Genomic DNA, 26,449 nt, shown 5'->3' with positions numbered 1-26,449 from the left:
TAATAATATAATATAATAATTTACAGTAATAATATACTATAATAACATATAATAATATACTGTAATAATGTAATAATTTACACTAATATACTGCAATAACATAATATAATCATATACTGTAATAATATAATAATTTACTGTAATAATATACTGTAATAACATTTCATAATATACTGTAATAATATAACAATATACTGTAATAATATAATAACATACTGTAATTATATAATCATATACTGTAATAATATAGCAATATGCTGTAATAACATATATACACATCCACAGAAGATTATATTTCCATTCAGTATGCAATGTTTTGTAACTAATAGCGAAACCTCTGCTATTTGTCTCCTACTTTGCTACTTGGTCAGTGGTGCCTCTCCCATTGAATGCCAAACCAGTCACGGGGGTGTCAGAGTTCTTTTCATTCTAAACTTGTACAGCTAATAAGATATAAATAGGATGTATTTGTATTCCATCTGATTGTATGGGACCTTAACACCATATGCTCTACACAGCTCACGGAACACGGCCTGTCTGCCTTTCCCTCATAGAAATATCAGCTTTTCGGCAGACTTTCTCTCATCCATAATGTATTTTTCTGAGCAATACAAACAGATGTGTTGCATACTACGATATGAACTCTGTTTAAGTAGTAGTCATGTTTTGTAAGTACTTATTAGGACACAGTGTGCATAAATAAATACAGTGAGGGAAAAAAGTATTTGATCCCCTGCTGATTTTGTACGTTTGCCCACTGACAAAGAAATGATCAGTCTATAATTTTAATGGTAGGTTTATTTGAACAGTGAGAGACAGAATAACAACAAAAATCAAAGATAAACGCATGTCAAACATTTTATTAATTGATTTAATTGATCCCTCATTTTAATGAGGGAAATAAGTATTTATTTGTTAAGTCAATATTTATAGTACACACCTCCTCCTCATATAATATGTATAGTACACACCTCCTCCTCATATAATATGTATAGTACACACCTCCTCCTCATATAATATTTATAGTACACACCTCCTCCTCATATAATATTTATAGTACACACCTCCTCCTCATATAATATTTATAGTACACACCTCCTCCTCATATAATATTTATAGTACACACCTCCTCCTCATATAATATTTATAGTACACACCTCCTCCTCATATAATATTTATAGTACACACCTCCTCCTCATATAATATTTATAGTACACACCTCCTCCTCATATAATATGTATAGTACACACCTCCTCCTCATATAATATGTATAGTACACACCTCCTCCTCATATAATATGTATAGTACACACCTCCTCCTCATATAATATTTATAGTACACACCTCCTCCTCATATAATATGTATAGTACACACCTCCTCCTCATATAATATTTATAGTACACACCTCCTCCTCATATAATATTTATAGTACACACCTCCTCCTCATATAATATGTATAGTACACACCTCCTCCTCATATAATATTTATAGTACACACCTCCTCCTCATATAATATTTATAGTACACACCTCCTCCTCATATAATATTTATAGTACACACCTCCTCCTCATATAATATTTATAGTACACACCTCCTCCTCATATAATATTTATAGTACACACCTCCTCCTCATATAATATTTATAGTACACACCTCCTCCTCATATAATATTTATAGTACACACCTCCTCCTCATATAATATGTATAGTACACACCTCCTCCTCATATAATATTTATAGTACACACCTCCTCCTCATGGAATATTATAATATTTATAGTACACCTCCTCATGGAATATTATAATATGTATAGTACACACCTCCTCCTCATGGAATATTATAATATGTATAGTACACACCTCCTCCTCATGGAATATTATAATATTTATAGTACACACCTCCTCATGGAATATTATAATATTTATAGTACACACCTCCTCATGGAATATTATAATATGTATAGTACACACCTCCTCCTCATGGAATATTATAATATTTATAGTACACACCTCCTCATGGAATATTATAATATTTATAGTACACACCTCCTCCTCATGGAATATTATAATATTTATAGTACACACCTCCTCATGGAATATTATAATATTTATAGTACACACCTCCTCCTCATGGAATATTATAATATGTATAGTACACACCTCCTCCTCATGGAATATTATAATATTTATAGTACACACCTCCTCCTCATATAATATTTATAGTACACACCTCCTCCTCATATAATATTTATAGTACACACCTCCTCCTCATATAATATTTATAGTACACACCACCTCCTCATATAATATTTATAGTACACACCTCCTCCTCATATAATATTTATAGTACACACCTCCTCCTCATATAATATTTATAGTACACACCTCCTCCTCATATAATATTTATAGTACACACCACCTCCTCATATAATATTTATAGTACACACCTCCTCCTCATATAATATTTATAGTACACACCTCCTCATATAATATTTATAGTACACACCTCCTCCTCATGGAATATTATAATATGTATAGTACACACCTCCTCATGGAATATTATAATATTTATAGTACACACCTCCTCCTCATGGAATATTATAATATGTATAGTACACACCTCCTCCTCATGGAATATTATAATATGTATAGTACACACCTCCTCCTCATGGAATATTATAATATTTATAGTACACACCTCCTCATGGAATATTATAATATTTATAGTACACACCTCCTCCTCATGGAATATTATAATATTTATAGTACACACCTCCTCATGAAATATAATATTTCCTCATGGAACATTAAGGGCAAGTTGACAGCAACCGAATTCATTGTCAACCTGAGTCTCTTTCTCTGTCTGTCTCCCCTCTCTCTCACACTGTCTCCCCTCTCTCTCTCTCTCTGTCTCCTCTCTGTCTCTCTGTCTCCTCTGACTCTGTGTCTCTCACTGTCTCTCCGCTCTGCCTCCTCTCTCTCTCTCTCACTGTCTCTCCGCTCTGTCTCCTCTCTCTGTCTCTTTGTCTTTCTCTCTCCTCTCTCTCTCTCTCCTCTCTGTCTCTGTCTCTTTGTCTTTCTCTCCTCTCTCCCTCTCTCTCTTAATACTTTCACCACTTTCTCTCTGTTCACGTCCAAAGTTCCACTCCACCCAACACAGATTCACAGACAATGGCTTTACAATTCTGACAAGACTCGAGCACAGCATCTTCAAATTCTGACAGAAATGTTAAACCTCTGATAATTGTGTCCATTGAAATAGTTTATATTTTTCCTTAGTATTACAGGAACGGTTATGTCTCGGTGACCATGCACAGTAAACATTGCAAGGTGGGCTACGGTTGGAAATGGTTGACCAGGTCAGGTTGAGTTCCTGATCGGACTGCCTTCTTATATTCAATCTTTATTCAGTCTCTCTCGTAGCAACTCTCCTACTGGGTACAGTCTATTCCTGTTGAAAAAGGCTCCGTGTGTCTGACAACAGGCTCCGTGTGTCTGACAACAGGCTCCGTGTGTCTGACAACAGGCTCCGTGTGTCTGACAACAGGCTCCGTGTGTCTGACAACAGGCTCCGTGTCTCTGACAACAGGCTCCGTGTCTCTGACAACAGGCTCCGTGTCTCTGACAACAGGCTCCGTGTGTCTGACAACAGGCTCCGTGTGTCTGACAACAGGCTCCGTGTGTCTGACAACAGGCTCCGTGTGTCTGACAACAGGCTCCGTGTCTCTGACAACAGGCTCCGTGTGTCTGACAACAGGCTCCGTGTGTCTGACAACAGGCTCCGTGTGTCTGACAACAGGCTCCGTGTCTCTGACAACAGGCTCCGTGTCTCTGACAACAGGCTCTGCCTCTAAAATCCTGGACGCGGAAGTGTCTGATCAGTTGACTGGTATTGTAAAGTTCCTTGGCAGAATCCGAGTAAAACAAGGACATTGAGGTCAAAGGTCAGGTGAACTCCGTTGGCTCTGTCCCATTGACACCTACTCTGTAGTCGTCTTCTTCCAATCCTCCTCCATCCATTCCAGTCTTTTGTCTGCAGTCCATAGTCTTTCTATGGAACGACAAGAGGATTCTTGTCTCTCTGGCACCCCCTATTGGACGGTCTATTTAACTGCAGTTTTGGCTTCAGGTCTTGGATTTTCTCAAGTCATTGTCTTTTCATTGAACCAGCAGGGCACTTCTCCACACCTACAGGGTGGGACAGAGTGAACAGGTAAACAAACAGAGTCTCTGTTTGCCCAATCGCCAGGAGAACCTCTGTGACTGACAGACCATCTGTCCAATGTTGACGCAGCATGCAGCAAGTGTTACCTGGGAAGAGACAAACATGCACGTTGGCAAAGAAACAGAAATATCTCCTCTCGAAGTGGGGAAGCAATGTTTTATCTAATAAAATAGGACTAATACAGCAAACATCCAGCCCTGTGTTAAGATGGGAAATTAGCTCAAATCATTCAGCCCTGTGTTGAGATGGGAAATTAGCTCAAATCATTCAGCCCTGTGTTGAGATGGGAAATTAGCTCAAATCGTTCATCCCTGTGTTGAGATGGGAAATTAGCTAAGCATTCAGCCCAGTGTTGAGATGGGAAATTGGCTCAAATCATTCATCCCTGTGTTGAGATGGGAAATTGGCTCAAATCATTCATCCCTGTGTTGAGATGGGAAATTAGCTCTAAGGAACTGGGAGAGAAAGGTGACATTCATGGGTCAAAAATGAGAAGTGTGTATATGTGTGAGAGATTGAAGATGTACACTTACCTCTCTCTTGTGTGTGTGTGTGTGTGTGTCCCTCACCTCTCTCTCATGGGCATTGTGGGATGTGTGTTGAGGAAGGACAGCTGCTGCTCTAGACAACACACACGGAAGGCCAGGTAGCAGGAGGACATGACGAGCAGGACGATACTGAAGGAGACAGACACACGCCGCACAATGACCACATTGTTTACCACAGGGGTTTCCAAAGTGGGGTCAGTGGAAGTACTTCAAAATATATAAAAAAATATATATATACTATTAACAGCATCAAATGAAACTAATTTTTGCCAAGGGGTGGAATAAGTTTAGAGGGTATAATGTAATATTATGAATCTACAATATATGTTCTTAAGCGTGGCCAACATGGGCCTGGGAGGGTCACAGGGCCTGGTATCCACAGTAGACCTACACTCCACCAATGATCCAATTTCTCAACTCATAGGTTGAGTTGCCGGATCCGGCAAGTAGTAATCCGGCGCCGACAGAGATGGCCGCCTCGCTTCGCGTTCCTAGGAAACTATGCAGTTTTTTGTTTTTTTACGTGTCATTTCTTACATTAGTACCCCAGGTCATCTTAGGTTTCATTACATACAGTCGAGAAGAACTACTGAATATAAGATCAGCGTCAACTCACCATCAGTACGACCAAGAATATGTTTTTCGCAACGCGGATCCTGTGTTCTGCCTTACAAACAGAACAACGGAGTGGATCCCATGCAGCGACCCAAAAAAACGACTCCGAAAAAGAGGGAAACGAGGCGGTCTTCTGGTCAGACTCCGGAGACGGGCACACCGTGCACCACTCCCTAGCATTCTTCTTGCCAATGTCCAGTCTCTTGACAACAAGGTTGATGAAATCCGAGCAAGGGTAGCATTCCAGAGGGACATCAGAGACTGTAACGTTCTTTGCTTCACGGAAACGTAGCTCACTGGAGAGACGCTATCCGAGGCGGTGCAGCCAACGGGTTTCTTCAAGCATCGCGCAGACAGAAACAAACATCTTTCTGGTAAGAAGAGGGGCGGGGGCGTATGCCTTATGGCTAATGTGACATGGTGTGATGAAAGAAACATACAGGAACTCAAATCCTTCTGTTCACCTGATTTAGAATTCCTCACAATCAAATGTAGACCGCATTATCTACCAAGAGAATTCTCTTCGATTATAATCACAGCCGTATATATCCCCCCCCAAGCAGACACATCGATGGCTCTGAATGAACTTTATTTGACTCTTTGCAAACTGGAAAACATTTATCCGGAGGCTGCATTCATTGTAGCTGGGGATTTTAACAAGGCTAATCTGAAAACAAGACTCCCTAAATTTTATCAGCATATCGATTGGGCAACCAGGGCTGGAAAGACCTTGGATCATTGTTACTCTAACTTCCGCGACGCATATAAGGCCCTGCCCCGCCCCCCTTTCGGAAAAGCTGACCACGACTCAATTTTGTTGATCCCTGCCTACAGACAGAAACTAAAACAAGAGGCTCCCACGCTGAGGTCTGTCCAACGCTGGTCCGACCAAGCTGACTCCACACTCCAAGACTGCTTCCATCACGTGGACTGGGACATGTTTCGTATTGCGTCAGACAACAACATTGACGAATACGCTGATTCGGTGTGCGAGTTCATTAGAACGTGCGTTGAAGATGTCGTTCCCATAGCAACGATTAAAACATTCCCTAACCAGAAACCGTGGATTGATGGCAGCATTCGCGTGAAACTGAAAGTGCGAACCACTGCTTTTAAATCAGGGCAAGGTGTCTGGTAACATGACCGAATACAAACAGTGTAGCTATTCCCTCCGCAAGGCTATCAAACAAGCTAAGCGTCAGTACAGAGACAAAGTAGAATCTCAATTCAACGGCTCAGACACAAGAGGCATGTGGCAGGGTCTACAGTCAATCACGGACTACAGGAAGAAATCCAGCCCAGTCACGGACCAGGATGTCTTGCTCCTAGGCAGACTAAATAACTTTTTTGCCCGCTTTGAGGACAATACAGTACCACTGACACGGCCTGCAACGAAAACATGCGGTCTCTCCTTCACTGCAGCCGAGGTGAGTAAGACATTTAAACGCGTTAACCCTCGCAAGGCTGCAGGCCCAGACGGCATCCCCAGCCGCGCCCTCAGAGCATGCGCAGACCAGTTGGCCGGTGTGTTTACGGACATATTCAATCAATCCCTATACCAGTCTGCTGTTCCCACATGCTTCAAGAGGGCCACCATTGTTCCTGTTCCCAAGAAAGCTAAGGTAACTGAGCTAAACGACTACCGCCCCGTAGCACTCACTTCCGTCATCATGAAGTGCTTTGAGAGACTAGTCAAGGACCATATCACCTCCACCCTACCTGACACCCTAGACCCACTCCAATTTGCTTACCGCCCAAATAGGTCCACAGGCGACGCAATCTCAACCACACTGCACACTGCCCTAACCCATCTGGACAAGAGGAATACCTATGTGAGAATGCTGTTCATTGACTACAGCTCGGCATTCAACACCATAGTACCCTCCAAGCTCGTCATCAAGCTCGAGACCCTGGGTCTCGACCCCGCCCTGTGCAACTGGGTACTGGACTTCCTGACGGGCCGCCCCCAGGTGGTGAGGGTAGGCAACAACATCTCCTCCCCCCTGATCCTCAACACTGGGGCCCCACAAGGGTGCGTTCTGAGCCCTCTCCTGTACTCCCTGTTCACCCACGACTGCGTGGCCACGCACGCCTCCAACTCAATCATCAAGTTTGCGGACGACACAACAGTGGTAGGCTTGATTACCAACAACGACGAGACGGCCTACAGGGAGGAGGTGAGGGCCCTCGGAGTGTGGTGTCAGGAAAACAACCTCACACTCAACGTCAACAAAACTAAGGAGATGATTGTGGACTTCAGGAAACAGCAGACGGAACACCCCCCTATCCACATCGATGGAACAGTAGTGGAGGGTAGCAAGTTTTAAGTTCCTCGGCATACACATCACAGACAAACTGAATTGGTCCACTCACACAGACAGCATCGTGAAGAAGGCGCAGCAGCGCCTCTTCAACCTCAGGAGGCTGAAGAAATTTGGCTTGTCACCAAAAGCACTCACAAACTTCTACAGATGCACAATCGAGAGCATCCTGGCGGGCTGTATCACCGCCTGGTACGGCAACTGCTCCGCCCTCAACCGTAAGGCTCTCCAGAGGGTTGTGAGGTCTGCACAACGCATCACCGGGGGCAAACTACCTGCCCTCCAGGACACCTACACCACCCGATGTCACAGGAAGGCCATAAAGATCATCAAGGACATCAACCACCCGAGCCACTGCCTGTTCACCTCGCTATCATCCAGAAAGCGAGGTCAGTACAGGTGCATCAAAGCTGGGACCGAGAGACTGAAAAACAGCTTCTATCTCAAGGCCATCAGACTGTTAAACAGCCACCACTAACATTGAGTGGCTGCTGCCAACACACTGACACTGACTCAACTGCAGCCACTTTAATAATGGGAATTGATGGGAAATGTAAATATATCACTAGCCACTTTAAACAATGCTACCTTATATAATGTTACTTACCCTACATTATTCATCTCATATGCATACGTATATACTGTACTCTATACCATCGACTGTATCCTTATGTAATACATGTATCACTAGCCACTTTAACTATGCCACTTTGTTTACATACTCATCTCATATGTATATACTGTACTCGATACCATCTACTGTATCTTGCCTATGCTGCTCTGTACCATCACTCATTCATATATCCTTATGTACATATTCTTTATCCCCTTACACTGTGTACAAGACAGTAGTTTTGGAATTGTTAGTTAGATTACTTGTTGGTTATTACTGCATTGTCGGAACTAGAAGCACAAGCATTTCGCTACACTCGCATTAACATCTGCTAACCATGTGTATGTGACAAATAAAATTTGATTTGATTTGATTTGATATGTAATAGGTAAGTGTAATATGAACGTGCAATAATAACTACAACCAGCAGGTGGCGGTATGACAGTAAGTGTATAATACAATGAGAGATGCCTTAGCCCAGTGTTTTCCAAACTCTGTCCCGGGGACCCTAAGTGTTGCACGTTTAGTTTTTGTTGCCCAAACATTACACAGCTGATTCAAATAACAAACTAATCACTAGTGGGGCGGTAGGGTAGCCAAGTGGTTAGAGCGTTGGACTAGTAACCGGAAGGTTGCACGTTCAAATCCCTGAGCTGACAAGGTACAAATCTGTTGTTCTGCCCCTGAACAGGCAGTTAACCCACTGTTCCTAGGCCGTCATTGAAAATAAGAATTTGTTCTTAACTGACTTGCCAGGTTAAATAAAGGTAAAAAATAAAATAAAAAGTTGATTATTTGAATCAACTGTGTCTTTCTTGGGGTCGCCAGGAGCGAGTTTGGGGGAACGCTGCGGCATTCCACCAGAGTACAAACAGGTCAGGTTAGTCCGTCCAGTACTCACAGCAGGATGAAGAACTTGAGCAGTTGGTACTCCATGTGGCCCAGTTCTGGTACTGGCTCTGTCAGGAGGATCTTCCCTGTCTCCAGACTCCGCTCTGCACACAACACAGCACACAGCATGTTATAGGGTGAAGCAAAATGCTTGTGTTACTGTCTCCTAACAGTAACAAAAAAACATAAAATCAACAAATCTAAAAATGCCAGAATGAATCCAATGAACAACACAAATAACACTGTAACAATAACCCAAATCCAATCCCAAATAACACTGTATCAATAACCCAAATCCAATCCCAAATAACACTATCAATAACCCGAATCCAATCCCAAATAACACTGTATCAATAACCCAAATCCAATCCCAAATAACACTGTATCAATAACCCAAATCCAATCCCAAATAACACTATCAATAACCCGAATCCAATCCCAAATAACACTGTATCAATAACCCAAATCCAATCCCAAATAACACTGTATCAATAACCCAAATCCAATCCCAAATAACACTATCAATAACCCAAATCCAATCCCAAATAACACTGTATCAATAACCCAAATCCAATCCCAAATAACACTGTATCAATAACCCAAATCCAATCCCAAATAACACTATCAATAACCCGAATCCAATCCCAAATAACACTGTATCAATAACCCAAATCCAATCCCAAATAACACTGTATCAATAACCCAAATCCAATCCCAAATAACACTGTATCAATAACCCAAATCCAATCCCAAATAACACTGTATCAATAACCCAAATCCAATCCCAAATAACACTGTATCAATAACCCAAATCCAATCCCAAATAACACTGTATCAATAACCCAAATCCAATCCCAAATAACACTATCAATAACCCGAATCCAATCCCAAATAACACTGTATCAATAACCCAAATCCAATCCCAAATAACACTGTATCAACAACCCAAATCCAATCCCAAATAACACTGTATCAATAACCCAAATCCAATCCCAAATAACACTGTATCAATAACCCGAATCCAATCCCAAATAACACTGTATCAATAACCCAAATCCAATCCCAAATAACACTATCAATAACCCAAATCCAATCCCAAATAACACTATCAATAACCCAAATCCAATCCCAAATAACACTATCAATAACCCAAATCCAATCCCAAATAACACTGTATCAATAACCCAAATCCAATCCCAAATAACACTGTATCAATAACCCAAATCCAATCCCAAATAACACTGTATCAATAACCCAAATCCAATCCCAAATAACACTGTATCAATAACCCAAATCCAATCCCAAATAACACTGTATCAATAACCCAAATCCAATCCCAAATAACACTATCAATAACCCAAATCCAATCCCAAATAACACTATCAATAACCCAAATCCAATCCCAAATAACACTGTATCAATAACCCAAATCCAATCCCAAATAACACTGTATCAATAACCCAAATCCAATCCCAAATAACACTATCAATAACCCAAATCCAATCCCAAATAACACTGTATCAATAACCCAAATCCAATCCCAAATAACACTGTATCAATAACCCAAATCCAATCCCAAATAATCCAATCCTAAATAACACTGTATCAATAACCCAAATCCAATCCCAAATAACACTGTATCAATAACCCAAATCCAATCCCAAATAACACTGTATCAATAACCCAAATCCAATCCCAAATAACACTGTATCAATAACCCAAATCCAATCCCAAATAACACTGTATCAATAACCCAAATCCAATCCCAAATAACACTATCAATAACCCAAATCCAATCCCAAATAACACTATCAATAACCCAAATCCAATCCCAAATAACACTGTATCAATAACCCAAATCCAATCCCAAATAACACTGTATCAATAACCCAAATCCAATCCCAAATAACACTATCAATAACCCAAATCCAATCCCAAATAACACTGTATCAATAACCCAAATCCAATCCCAAATAACACTGTATCAATAACCCAAATCCAATCCCAAATAATCCAATCCTAAATAACACTGTATCAATAACCCAAATCCAATACCATAACGGTATACTAAGAATGACATGTCCAGCAGTAGATATAGTAGTGAGCTACGTCGAGAATCCAGTATACAAACTCTCGGTGTGTATAAACAGTGGCAACTCAGTGGCGTTCTGCCCTGAGATTAGAAGGTCGATCCCCAGTTGTTACAAACACTATAAAAAAGGGACCCGATGTGGTTTTTATTTAACCAGGCAAGTCAGTTAAGAACAAACTCTTATTTTCAATGACGGCCTAAGAACAGTGGGTTACCTGCTACAGCGCTATGCTATTCAGCGGTTGTTGATGACACTTATCCCGATTGTGGGATTGCAGCTATAACAAGTTTAAAAAAGGAAATGATTAGCTTTCGCCCTTTGATGATTAATGATAGAGTGGGGCCGACCTCTGACCTTACTCTTTAATGTCAGTGGAACCTCCGTAGGTGGGTAGGGGATGTCCACTGCACGCCGACTGCTGGTGGAGTTACCAAGGAGATCCGGGAGAGAGGAGGACACGGACGGAATGGACGGCTTCCTCCTCCACTTCAACACCGCAGGGAAGTCATTGACCACGGGGAACTCATCCTGAATGAGGGGAGGAGAGGAGGAGAAAGGGGAAGAGAGGAGAGCTTAAAGGAGGAGAGGAAATGAAGTTGGCTGAAGAAGAAAGGTAAGGTAACTTTAAGTTTAGGCACTGTTGGGGAAGCTACACTGAAATCATAGTTTACCAAACTACCATTTACTTTTTCACTAGAAGAATTTACTACACTAAATCTACCTTTAAGAAAAATATAGTTTCCTGAACAACATCTACCCTCAAGAGGAATTAGTTCACTACTTATTGAAAAAAAACATCACTCTGTGGTCAGGTGTTAACAGAATGTGAAATGTAGCCTATTAAAAACGAAAAACTATGCTTCAAGTCAGAATTAGGAAGTTCTGATGCAGAAAAAATAAATATTTCTATATTTTGGTAAAACCAAACAGTAGTTAGCTACACCGCTACATGGTAAAACAGTAGTGTGTAGTTCCAGTAGTTAGCTACACCGCTACATGGTAAAACAGTAGTGTGTAGTTCCAGTAGTTAGCTACACCGCTACATGGTAAAACAGTAGTGTGTAGTTCCAGTAGTTAGCTACACCGCTACATGGTAAAACAGTAGTGTGTAGTTCCAGTAGTTAGCTACACGGTAAAACAGTAGTGTGTAGTTCCAGTAGTTAGCTACACCGCTACATGGTAAAACAGTAGTGTGTAGTTCCAGTAGTTAGCTGCACCGCTACATGGTAAAACAGTAGTGTGTAGTTCCAGTAGTTAGCTGCACCGCTACATGGTAAAACAGTAGTGTGTAGTTCCAGTAGTTAGCTACACCGCTACATGGTAAAACAGTAGTGTGTAGTTCCAGTAGTTAGCTACACCGCTACCTGGTAAACAGTAGTGTGTAGTTCCAGTAGTTAGCTACATGGGAAAACAGTAGTGTGTAGTTCCAGTAGTTAGCTACACCGCTACATGGTAAAACAGTAGTGTGTAGTTCCAGTAGTTAGCTGCACCGCTACATGGTAAAACAGTAGTGTGTAGTTCCAGTAGTTAGCTGCACCGCTACATGGTAAAACAGTAGTGTGTAGTTCCAGTAGTTAGCTACACCGCTACATGGTAAAACAGTAGTGTGTAGTTCCAGTAGTTAGCTACACCGCTACCTGGTAAACAGTAGTGTGTAGTTCCAGTAGTTAGCTACACCGCTACATGGTAAAACAGTAGTGTGTAGTTCCAGTAGTTAGCTACACTGCTACATGGAAAAACAGTAGTGTGTAGTTCCAGTAGTTAGCCACACCGCTACATGGTAAAACAGTAGTGTGTAGTTCCAGTAGTTAGCTACACCGCTACCTGGTAAAACAGTAGTGTGTAGTTCCAGTAGTTAGCTACACCGCTACATGGTAAAACAGTAGTGTGTAGTTCCAGTAGTTAGCTACATCGCTACATGGTAAAACAGTAGTGTGTAGTTCCAGTAGTTAGCTACACCGCTACATGGTAAAACAGTGTGTAGTTCCAGTAGTTAGCCACACCGCTACATGGGAAAACAGTAGTGTGTAGTTCCAGTAGTTAGCTACACCGCTACATGGTAAAACAGTAGTGTGTAGTTCCAGTAGTTAGCTACACCGCTACATGGTAAAACAGTAGTGTGTAGTTCCAGTAGTTAGCTACACCGCTACCTGGTAAACAGTAGTGTGTAGTTCCAGTAGTTAGCTACACCGCTACCTGGTAAACAGTAGTGTGTAGTTCCAGTAGTTAGCTACACCGCTACCTGGTAAACAGTAGTGTGTAGTTCCAGTAGTTAGCTACACCGCTACATGGTAAAATCTACAACCACTAAAGGGTAAGAGTATAGAGAGCAGTGTAGAATAGAGTATAGAAGTGTAGTGTAAAGTGGTGCAGTATAGAGTATAGTAGTATAGAGTAGAGTAGAGTATGGTAGTGTGGGGTATAGTAGAGTAGAGTAGAATATGGTGGGTGGTAGAGTAGTGTAGACGATAGTATAGTAGTGTAGGGTAGAGTGGTGTATAGTAGTGGTAAAGTATAGAGTATAGAAGTGTAAAGCATGGTAGTACAGAGCGGTGTAGAGTAGAATGTAGTAGAGTATAGCAGTGTAGAGTAGAGTAGTGTAGAGTATAGTATAGTAGTGTAGAGTGGAATATAGTATAGTAATGTAGAGTAGAGTAGTAGTGTAGGCTATAGTATAGTGGTGTGGAGTAGAGTATAGTAGGGCAGAGTAGTGTAGAGTAGTGTAGTGTAGACTATAGTATAGTAGGGCAGAGTAGTGTAGAGTAGTGTAGTGTAGACTATAGTATAGTAGTGTAGAGTAGTGTATAGTAGTGTAGACTATAGTATAGTAGTGTAAAGTAGTGTTGAGTAGTGTAGACTATAGTAGTGTATAGTAGTGTAGAGTAGACTATAGTATAGTAGTGTAGAGTAGTGTATAGTAGTGTGGAGTAGAGTAGGGTAGAGTAGTGTAGTGTAGAGTAGTGTAGTGTAGACTATAGTATAGTAGTGTAGAGTAGTGTAGTGTAGACTATAGTATAGTAGTGTAGAGTAGTGTATAGTAGTGTAGACTATAGTATAGTAGTGTTGAGTAGTGTAGACTGTAGTAGTGTAGAGTAGTGTATAGAAGTGTATAGTAGTGTAGAGTAGTGTATAGAAGTGCAGAGTATAGTAGCGTAGTGTATAGTAGTGTGGAGTAGAGTAGTGTTGAGTAGTGTAGACTATAGTAGTGTAGAGTAGAGTCGAGTAGTGGCTGGGCTTACCATAGATAGTGAGCTAGGCTCCTCCAAGTACTGCTTCAGGCTAAGGCTTTTCTTCCCATTCACCTATGGAGGAAAATAAGGTACACTGTAACTACACTTAATGTACCACCATTCAGATGGTGGTAGACTATAGCAGTTATTAATTCAGACCCATAACCATTCAGACCCATAACCATTCAGACGGTGGTAGGCTATAGCAGTTATTAATTCAGACCCATAACCATTCAGATGGTGGTAGACTATAGCAGTTATTAATTCAGACCCATAACCATTCAGATGGTGGTAGACTATAGCAGTTATTAATTCAGACCCATAACCATTCAGATGGTGGTAGACTATAGCAGTTATTAATTCAGACCCATAACCATTCAGATGGTGGTAGACTATAGCAGTTATTAATTCAGACCCATAACCATTCAGATGGTGGTAGACTATAGCAGTTATTAATTCAGACCCATAACCATTCAGATGGTGGTAGACTATAGCAGTTATTAATTCAGACCCATAACCATTCAGACCCATAACCATTCAGATGGTGGTAGGCTATAGCAGTTATTAATTCAGACCCATAACCATTCAGATGGTGGTAGGCTATAGCAGTTATTAATTCAGACCCATAACCGTTCAGACACATAACCATTCAGATGGTGGTAGGCTATAGCAGTTATTAATTCAGACCCATAACTATTCAGATGGTGGTAGACTATAGCAGTTATTAATTCAGACCCATAACCATTCAGATGGTGGTAGGCTATAGCAGTTATTAATTCAGACCCCTAACCATTCAGATGGTGGTAGACTATAGCAGTTATTAATTCAGACCCATAACCATTCAGATGGTGGTAGGCTATAGCAGTTATTAATTCAGACCCATAACCAATCAGATGGTGGTAGACTAAAGCAGTTATTAATTCAGACCCATAACCATTCAGATGGTGGTAGACTATAGCAGTTATTAATTCAGACCCATAACCATTCAGATGGTGGTAGACTATAGCAGTTATTAATTCAGACCCATAACCATTCAGACCCATAACCATTCAGATGGTGGTAGACTATAGCAGTTATTAATTCAGACCCATAACCATTCAGATGGTGGTAGACTATAGCAGTTATTAATTCAGACCCATAACCATTCAGACCCATAACCATTCAGATGGTGGTAGGCTATAGCAGTTATTAATTCAGACCCATAACCATTCAGATGGTGGTAGGCTATAGCAGTTATTAATACAGACCCATAACCATTCAGATGGTGGTAGGCTATAGCAGTTATTAATTCAGACCCATAACCATTCAGATGGTGGTAGGCTATAGCAGTTATTAATTCAGACCCATAACCATTCAGATGGTGGTAGGCTATAGCAGTTATTAATTCAGACCCATAACCATTCAGATGGTGGTAGGCTATAGCAGTTATTAATTCAGACCCATAACCATTCAGATGGTGGTAGGCTATAGCAGTTATTAATTCAGACCCATAACCATTCAGATGGTGGTAGGCTATAGCAGTTATTAATTCAGACCCATAACCATTCAGATGGTGGTAGGCTATAGCAGTTATTAATTCAGACCCATAACCATTCAGATGGTGGTAGGCTATAGCAGTTATTAAATCAGACCGATAACCATTCAATCTTCGTTAAGAGAAGTTAAAGCCTTTTGCATGACATTTTTTGTCCTATATTATTCAAAGATTTCATTAGAATGATGAAGATAAGGACAACAAAACTTATTTCATTTAACTGTTGAAAGCGAGGAAGGAAAGAAGAGGTAGGCTAATAACATTAGAGGAGATATTATTAAAAGGTATATATGTGTCAGCCCACTAATTATACAAATAGGCCCTATTATATTTTGTTCTGTTATATTCTGTTCTATATCCCATGTTCTGTTATAATCTCCACCCAGCACAGCCAGAAGAGGACTGGCCACCCCTCATAGCCTGGTTCCTCTCTAGGTTTCTTCCTAGGTTCTGGCCTTTCTAGGGAGTTTTTCCTAGCCACCGTGCTTCTACACCTGCATTGCTTGCTGTTTGGGGTTTTAGGCTGGATTTCTGTACAGCACTTTGTGACATCAGCTGATGTACGAAGGGCTATATAAATACATTTGATTTATTATATTTCAAAACGTAAATCAAAGTCGCTAGCCTGTACTTGTAACTTTGTAGGCCGCATGTATCTCACCAAAATCACATGTTCTCTCCCTGCTTCATCACGGTTTGAACAATGTGTGTAATTCCAGTCCATATAACACAGTATAATACAATACAGTATAGTAATACAGTTCACTCAAAAAGATTAGACTACTGGAGCTAGTTTCATTGATTTACCCGAGAGAGCATATAGCTAGCTACATCTATGGGATTTTTACTGTATCTTTTTCTGTCGTTGTGTAATGTGCAGTAGCATTGCCTATTGGATAACGACACAATAACTTGGGCTTTTTTTGGCCTTGGGCTCATAACATGTCTTTAATATATCAGGCTCAAGGACCAATCAAAATCGAATTTTCAGGGTGATCAAAGAGCTAATCAAGTTCTGATATTTAAATGCTTTTTTTGAATGACACTCCCGGTTTTTGGCGGGAAATACCGGGTTCCCGGGATAGAACATTTGTAGAATACCGGAAAAATGTTAAACCCTAGTCTGGTGGGGTGTATGTGTGTGTCAGAGCTGTGTGTTGACTATGCAAACCATTTGGAATTTCCAACACATTAATGTTTCTTATAAAAACAAGAAGTGATACAGTCAGTCTCTCCTCAACTCTTAGTGAAGAGAGACTGGCATGAATAGTATTAATATCAGCCCTCTGATTACAATGAAGAGCAAGACGTTCTGCTCTGTTCTGGGCCAGCTGCAGTTTAACTAGGTCTTTCTTTGCAGCACTTGACCATATGACTGGACAATAATTAAGATAAAACTAGAGCCGGCAGGACTTACTTTGTGGAGTGTATTGTCAAAAAAGCAGAGCATCTCTTTACTATGGACAGACCTCTCCCCGTCTCTACAACCATTGAATCTATATGTTTTGACCATGACAGTTTACAATCTAAGGTAACAATAAGTCATTCAGTCTCCTCAACTTGTTCAACAGCCACACCATTCATTACTAGATTCAGCTGAGGTCTAGTACTTAAGGAATGATTTGTACCAAATACAATGCTCTTAGTTTTAGAGATGTTCAGGACCAGTTTATTACTGGCCACCCATTCCAAAACATAACTACATTGTAACTACACTACATGACTTTAACAATGGTATCTCGTCATAGAGGTGTATTGCAAAACATTTATAGTGTAGCAGACACTTTCCTACAAAGTGGCCCACATGGGAATTGAACCCACAACCTTGTGGACCGTGAGGAGGTTATTTCTCACCTGAAGGTGTGTGCAGATCCTCCGGAGGATGTCGTAGACACTGTCTCGAGACAGCAAGGACACAAACACATACTGCAACACAGAACAAGACACTAAAAAAACAACACAAACTCAACCTCTATAGTAGTCTAGAACCTAAGCTCTATAGTAGTCTAGAACTTAAGCTCTATAGTAGTCTAGAACTTAGGCTCTATAGTAGTCTAGAACTTAGGCTCTATAGTAGTCTAGAACTTAGGCTCTATAGTAGTCTATAACTCAAACTCTACAGTAGTCTAGAACTCAAGCTCTATTGTAGTCTAGAACTTGAACTCTACTATATTTGAATAGTCTATTAAAGAAGATATGAAGATGCACAAGTTACCAACAAAGTCTGATTTCTCACTTGCCAACTGACACCTTTATGACATGGTCTGACTAAGTAGCTTCAGCCAATCCAGCTGTGATATATAAAAGACTGTGTATATAGTAAGTGTTACCCATTCATTTACCCAAGTCTCTCAATCAGACAAAGCAAAGCCAGCTGGCAGCCAGGAGCTTTAGCTGTTGTCACTAAAGTCCATAAAACCCCATAACGGTGTTTGACCCAGAACAAGACCAGACTATTGAGTTAACCCTATCAGTCTGGAGCTCCAGCAATGCATGCCCAGCCCTTATATTTAGCCTCACAATCAAGTGGTTTACCATTTTATTTTCTAGACAACCAGGGCTACAAGTAACAATTTGACATAAACAGTTGCATTTACGAGTTGTATTGACAAAGGTCAATACAAAAATAAGGTCTGCCAAAGCAAAAACCTGATCAAAATGAATTTATATGGATGCTGTAAGTATAGAAATGGTTTGCTCAGTGGGAAATTAATATCCAACTAGGCAGTGACAACTGTGTGGAGTTTGGAGTTTGTGACAGCAACTATGTGAGCTTATTACAGTATTATAGACACTAATTTCCTGGGATTTCATATGATCGTCTATGTAGAAGAACCCCTTACAGTATTATAGACACTAATTTCCTGGGATTTCATATGATCGTCTATGTAGAAGAACCCCTTAAAACGACTCTTGTGTAGCTTGTGAGTGTCATAGAGCAAAACACGTGTGTGGTACACGTGTGGTCGTGGGGGTCTCAGCATTTCATATATAGTTTTCATTAGTTTGTAGCTCAAACCATTCAGACACTACAGACGTTTTTGTAACAAGACTCGACTCCAGCTTAGTCCTGTACAAGCCTATTTATGCTTGATCCGGGAATTCCGTTTCGGAGGCTCCGACCAGTGGCGGTTGGTGCTCTTTAAGATGAGGGAGGACAATAATTTATCTTATGAGCATGGCCTTATTTCTATTAAGGCACATTGGATGACTGTAATTCATATTCCATTCACCCAGTTCAATGTAACATGGATATATTTAGGCTACTACATGATACTCTAATGTTCCCTATACCCATCATGAGGTTTCTACAACTTAGCTTTGAATTAAAGTTTACAACGTAGGTGCACACGTTGAAATATTTTTTTTTGTTGTAATCAAGGTGAAAGACAGTGACACATTCAATACCGCCTTGCACACTCTTGCCTTCATCTCGTAAGGACCAATGCTGGGAGACGAGAAGCAAGTACAGGGAGTGAACATTTAATGGATAACAGACAAGAAACAAACAAGGACAGCGTCTGGACAGGAGAAAACATAACGACATCAATGCTGACACGGGGAACAAACTGAGGAGCAGACAGATATAGAGGGGCAATCAACAAAGTTGGAGCGGGCGCATGCATGACACATCAAGCTGATCTACGGTGTAATCATTAGTCCAACAGTTGCAAACGATAGTTTCTATCAAACAAATTCAGGTATGTTTATCCCCGTTTCGTTCGTTTTCCAACAGAATCGGTGGAATGAATACACCCCTGATCACAAACAAACAGTTCACTTTCATAGCAGCCACATACAAACAGCACGATCACCTTGCTCATTGTAATTCCTTCTCGCATCTACACGCTCTCCTCCTCTCTCATCTTTTTCCTTCGCTTGTGGACTTCAGTGCACAACACATCAGCTGTTTGTGACCAGGCTAAAAAACCTTTCCAAGCCAAACCTTCATATCATGATCGCTAACCACTACACACAGCCTACATCGTTGTCACCATATTAGATAACATCATACAACATAGCAAATATAACTACCACTTTAGTAAACCCACTACAATCATGCAGTACAGTGTACAGTCAGAAAGCAGTTTAGCAGTTACACCGGCGGGCCCTGGTGGCAATAAATTCATAAATCCAAAAGTTTACCTTGACTTGGAAGAGTGTTGGATAGCCATAGTCAGCTAGCTAACATAGCATCCCTCTCTGTTTGAGCCGGTATTTGAGTAGGCTAGCTAGCTAAGTGAAAAAAAATAGAACAAAATATAATGTAGCTAGCTCTATCTTGTTCTCTCCCTCTCTCATATACTGTTCATAAATTTTTGAAGAAATGTATTTGTTCAAATCATTTCAACTATTGTCTTTCTCTCTATTTGAGTCAACTACTCACCACATTGTATTCACTGCAGCTAACTGTAGCTTATGCTTTCAGTACTATATTCATTCTCTGATCCTTTGATTAGTTGGACAAGAGCTCTGATAGGTTGGAGGACGTCCTCCAGAAGTTGTCATAATTACTATGGAAGTCTATGGAAGGGACTGAGAACATGAGTTTCCTAGGTTTTGTATTGAAGTCAATGTACCCAGAGGAGGACGGAAGCTAGCTGTCCTCCGGCTACACCATGGTGTTACCCTACAGAGTGCTGTTGAGGCTACTGTAGACCTTCATTGCAAAACTGTGTGTTTTAGTCAATTATTTGGTGATGTGAATATATTTAGTATAGTTCTATTCAAGAATTCTAGCTATTTTTTTATTTACATTTTTAAATTTTACCCCCTTTTCTTCCCTATTTTCTGGTATCCAATTGTTAGTAGTTACTATCTTGTCTCATCGCTACAACTCCTGTACGGGCTCGGGAGAGACGAAGGTCGAAAGCCATGCGTCCTCCGAAACACAACCCAGCCAAGCCGCACTGCTTCTTAACACAGCGCGCATCCAACCCGGAAGCCAGCCGCACCAACGTGTCGGAGGAAACACCGTGCACCTGGCCACCTTGGCTAGCGCGCACTGCGCCCGGCCCGCCACAGGAGTCTCCGGAGGCCAAATCGAGCTCTGAATGGCAAAGCTATGTGAATACATCCTGCATAAACACAAACCCACTTCCTTGACAACAAACATGGAGAACTTTGACGACATGCTATCAGAACAAGTTCACTAATAAAATACATCTTTGTGATACCTCGTGTAGGGATTTCAAAAGACACAAACATTTGTTTGAACTTCTGGAAAGAGATCGGGGAGGTAATGGGGATTGATGCAGTAAAGAGGTCAATGGAATGAAGACTGTGGGGGAATAGAAGGACGCTGCATTGGCACACATTCAACAAATCTGATCTAACAATGTGGATATTTATAAAATCCGTCATGATCGATGTATTGTAACAGGCCCACAATATGGTCACTAAAAACACGATTTGGATATATTTGGCTGTTTTCGTTGCATTACATTTAGAAGTTTTTCCTTTTCAGGTTTAGAAGAAGTGACTGTTAAATGCTAACTCCTGTTCGTAGAAACTGGCAGCATAGCTAGCATCCAAAAATCAGAGGTGGTTGTCAAAGTAGTTTTTACCTGTAATGCAGTTGATTGATGACATGAACATGTATTGGGGTTGACATCCATACAAGCATTTTTACTTCAACGTAGTGTGAAATACACAAATAAACAATAGCCTTAAATGTAGATTAATTTTGCTGGGGGGGGGGGGGGCAAATGGGGAGATTCGTGATGGAGATGCAGCCTTTGTACTTCATGTTGTTTTGGCTGAGCTTCTATGTCAATGTCAAGCACCGGGAAACAAATTCCAACATCTCAGTAGAGAAAAGATCCTGTCTTTTTATTTAGCCAGTTGCTCGTAAATTAGCTGGATGGCTATAGAGATTATCCCTGAATCACTGTGAGTTGCGGTTCAGACCTATTTATTGGATGCGTATGACAGCACCACAAAGCACAAGAAGTATGAAAGCTCTGACTTCTGCAGAGGCCGCAGCGCCGTAAATGGTGTACGGCTATTTCAGACGCGGATTGGCCATAAAAAAAACTGTCTGAAGCTCAAACACACAATGTTTAAAGGGCGTTTAGAAGTCCAAATCTCACCAGCGTCGTGGTGTGACTCAATGGGTTAACATTCCAAATTAAACACTAACAGCCTGATCCTTGTTCATTCCTTTACAAGGAGACTACTCAAACACCTCTGAAGAACTGGAAGGTCAACGTGGATCTGACATTTGACCTTTGCCCTGATGTCGTATGTTCTCAACTCAAAGCAGTGTCTGTTGAGAACCAACTATACAGTATGTGAGCTGTGTGGCTGCGCTAGCAGACTTTCCTCAGACTGAACAAGTCAAAAAGTCAGCGTGGATCCTCTACCTTTGGACCCCCGGGAGGATTGCTTCATTTGAAGTTGTGACTGACATTAACGCTCCGCGTGTGCTACCGCGTGTGCTACCGCGTGTGCTACCGCGTGTGCTACCGCGTGTGCTACCACGTGTGCTACCACGTGTGCTACCACGTGTGCTAACTAGGTTACATTCTGTTTGGTTCAGGTGTTCTCAAACACGCTATTTCATGTTGTTGAGTGTGGCTGTTAGCTTCATTAGGCTGACTATCTGATGATCTGGTTGTTAGCCTTGTTGTTAGCCCGGCTACCTGGTTGTTAGCCTGGCTACCTGGTTGTTAGCCTGGCTTCCTGGTTATTAGCCTGGCTACCTAGTTGTTAGCCTTGCTTCCTGGTTGTTAGCATGGCTTCCTGGTTGTTAGCCTGGCTTCCTGGTTATTAGCATGGCTACCTAGTTGTTAGCCTGCCTACCTGGTTGTTAGCCTGCCTACCTGGTTGTTAGCCTAAGCTTCCTGGTTGTTAGCCTAAGCTTCCTGGTTGTTAGCATGGCTATCTGGTTGATATCCTGCCTACCTGGTTGTTAGCCTAACTACCTTGTTGGTAGCCTGGTTGTCAGCCTGACTGTTTGCATTCTGCAAAGCTACATCTTTGCTTTCCCTTGTTTGGCAAGACTAAGATATGTTAAAGTCAAATAGGACTGGCCCTGAAACAACCTCCCTACCACTTTGGTGTCTGCAGATAAGCACCTACAGTATGCTAGCTGTCTGCTATCTGTATGCTAGCTGTATGTAGTATTAACTGTCTGTGAGTGGTATAGCCTTATTGCATTGTACTGCTTTGTACTACACTGTTTACTGTGTACTGTAGCGTACCTTCTGGCTGGTGTCCACGGTGATGGCCAACCCGTTGGGGACCAGGCCTGCCGTCCTGTGCTTCTTCACCAGCCGTAATGACACCACCGGAATGGCCACCTGTAAAGGAAATGCAGCAACATGGTCACCAGCTGCAGCTCATAGAATTCCTTCCTTCCCTTAGTGAGACGCAGTAACATTGTTAGTGACACATTGAGACCCAGTAACGTTGTTAGTTACACATTGAGACACAGTAACGTTGTTAGTGACACATTGAGACCCAGTAACGTTGTTAGTTACACATTGAGACACAGTAACATTGTTAGTGACACATTGAGACCCAGTAACATTGTTAGTTACACATTGAGACACAGTAACATTGTTAGTTACACATTGAGACACAGTAACATTGTTAGTTACACATTGAGACACAGTAACATTGTTAGTTACACAGTAACATTGTTAGTTACACATTGAGACACAGTAACATTGTTAGTTACACATTGACACACAGTAACGTTGTTAGTTACACAGTAACATTGTTAGTTACACATTGAGACCCAGTAACGTTGTTAGTGACACATTGAGACACAGTAACGTTGTTAGTGACACATTGAGACCCAGTAACGTTGTTAGTTACACAGTAACATTGTTAGTTACACATTGAGACACAGTAACATTGTTAGTTACACATTGAGACACAGTAACGTTGTTAGTTACACATTGAGACACAGTAACATTGTTAGTTACACATTGAGACACAGTAACATTGTTAGTTACACATTGAGACACAGTAACATTGTTAGTTACACATTGAGACACAGTAACGTTGTTAGTGACACATTGAGACACAGTAACATTGTTAGTTACACATTGACACACAGTAACGTTGTTAGTTACACAGTAACATTGTTAGTTACACATTGAGACACAGTAACGTTGTTAGTGACACATTGAGACACAGTAACGTTAACATCAGCCTGGCGTAGGCACAGGACACGTTAGCCATGTCACATTTGTGCTAAAGCCCAGAACCCTGAGACTTTGTTCCCATGTAAAGAAAGAGGGAGCAGAACGGCTCAAAACAAACAAGAGTGAAAAAAGGAACAAATAAATGTTTAGTCAAGCCGGAGTGTACACACACGGTGAGTGATAACTAGCTGGGGTTTCAGGGTCAGTTGACACTGCATGTGCTTTCTCTTCAGATACTTCAATTGACTGGCTGGTTATTGGTCAGGAAGACCATTGGTCAGGAATACGATTGGTCAGGAAGACCATTGGTCAGGAAGACGATTGGTCAGGAAGACCATTGGTCAGGAAGACCATTGGTCAGGAAGACCATTGGTCAGGAAGACCATTGGTCAGGAAGACCATTGGTCAGGAAGACGATTGGTCAGGAAGACGATTGGTCACGAAGACCATGAGAATAGAGTAACCATTCTCATGTTAGGTAGTTATCAATTCAATAGAATTGTGTTATTCATAGCAATACAACACCAATATTGTGTCATTGAAAAGCATAGGTCTAGACTTTGATCTGGATGCACATTTGAAATAAATCAATTGGTTCCAAATATCCTTTCCTCTTGAAAACTTTTTAACACTTGACTGTGTATGTGACCAACGATTATATTATTCAGACCTTAATTTCACTTCGCTCCTCCCTTTTATGTTGTATTCCCAGGTATCATGAAAGTAATGATTTGTAAATAAGGAAATTGGGTCTCAACTGAATTTCCCTAACTGTAAATGAAGTCAAAATCTCGTAAAACAGTTTGCTGTTCAATGAATAACCTGGCTACCACGTCACTTTATTGTACTGTATTTGAATACCTGCATCAAACACACGGCATTTCTCACGTTGAACATTTCCCTTGTAAAACTACATTCCCAGCTCAACTTGACATTAAAAGGGTTATACGGATGTCCCCTTAGGTGAACCCTTTTAGGTTCTAGGTAGCACCTTTCATTCTAAGAGTGTACTATACAATAAAGAGAAAACCTGAATGCAGTGAGATTCATTTGAATGTCTTTTGCGTTCAGGTTGTTAAGTGCCGAGGCTGCATCAGACATCTTGATTCTCTATTCAAAGAGAGAAACATTCAGCAATTGAACAGAGATGATAGACATCCATTTATCTTGGAATGAGTCAATGGAAAACATGGAGATCAAGTCCAGAAAGAGAACTTGTTTATCAACTGAAATGATCATACCGACAGTGTTGTACTCGATGAGAAAGTCTACTCCCTCTTTTCATTGTTAGAAGGAAGCAGCCATTTTGTGTCAAGGCCGAGGGCAGTTGCAATTCCCATTGGAACATCACCACTCACCTTGATGTCCTTCCCAAAGAGGTTGGCATAGAAACACAGCCAGTTGCGGGAGATGTAGAGGCGGCCCTGAAGTAGGATGTCTCGGAGGAGAGCGCAGGAATATACTGGGAATGGGAAAAAGACACCATAAGATTTGGAATACCATAAGAGATGCATTATAATACTGATCTATTTCATTCAACACACCAGAGGGAGGATATACAGAGCTGGAGACTAGCCTCGGGAATACAACACATGGCTGAGTGGATTCACATGAAAGTGAAAGCTATGATCCCTTATTGATGTCATACAACATAAATACAACATATTTATGTGCCTTTGAACAGGGTATGGTAATAGGTCCCAGGCACATCGGTTTGAGTGTGTCAAGAACTGCAACACTGCTGGGTTTTTCACGCTCAACAGTTTTCCGTGTGTATCAAGAATGGTCCACAACCCAAAGGACATCCAGCCAACTTGACACAACTGTGGGAAACATTGGAGTCAACATGGGCCAGCATCCCTGTGGAACGCTTTCAACACCTTGTTGAGTCCATGCCCCAACGAATTGAGGCTGTTCTGAGGCTGTCTCTAATAACTCTAGTATAATAATACTAGAAAGGTGTTCTTAATGTTTTGTACACTCACTGTATACGAGTTGGCTTCAAACCTACACACTGAAGGAAAGGGATATGAACACTGTTGATGGGTGGTGATTTCTATTAATATAGAAACATAACTCAATTTACAATATCAGTATGTCATTTTCATAATCCCTAAAATATTTTCTTCAGGGCATACACATACTAACAAAAAACAACAACAACTAACAAAAACTAACAAAAACAAATAATATATATATATATATTATATATAATTCTATTCTAC

General features: G+C 41.0%; 1 protein-coding gene across 2 annotated transcripts in view; it reads right to left on the bottom strand.

Annotated features, from left to right (window-relative positions):
* Positions 1–782: 782 nt before the first annotated feature.
* The window catches only part of LOC139406370 (GRAM domain-containing protein 2A-like), a 76,943-nt gene continuing 51,276 nt past the window's right edge, over positions 783–26,449 (bottom strand). The window contains exons 5-14 of one of the 2 annotated variants that reach the window (XM_071148901.1): positions 25,583–25,686; positions 23,274–23,372; positions 17,923–17,994; positions 14,544–14,606; positions 11,664–11,832; positions 9,222–9,315; positions 4,793–4,900; positions 2,772–4,309; positions 1,934–2,699; positions 783–943 (exon numbers count right to left, since the gene is read on the bottom strand). In XM_071148901.1, coding sequence (XP_071005002.1) covers positions 4,306–4,309; positions 4,793–4,900; positions 9,222–9,315; positions 11,664–11,832; positions 14,544–14,606; positions 17,923–17,994; positions 23,274–23,372; positions 25,583–25,686 — 713 coding nt within the window. In that variant the 3' untranslated portion in view covers positions 783–943; positions 1,934–2,699; positions 2,772–4,305. Of the gene's footprint in view, positions 944–1,933; positions 2,700–2,771; positions 4,310–4,792; positions 4,901–9,221; positions 9,316–11,663; positions 11,833–14,543; positions 14,607–17,922; positions 17,995–23,273; positions 23,373–25,582; positions 25,687–26,449 lie in introns of those variants that run through there. The other variant, XM_071148902.1, reaches the window with a different exon arrangement.

The sequence above is a fragment of the Oncorhynchus clarkii genome, chromosome 4 (assembly GCF_045791955.1).
Source record: "Oncorhynchus clarkii lewisi isolate Uvic-CL-2024 chromosome 4, UVic_Ocla_1.0, whole genome shotgun sequence".
Classification (NCBI taxonomy): domain Eukaryota; kingdom Metazoa; phylum Chordata; class Actinopteri; order Salmoniformes; family Salmonidae; genus Oncorhynchus; species Oncorhynchus clarkii.
This window is presented reverse-complemented; position numbering and strand designations above follow the sequence as displayed.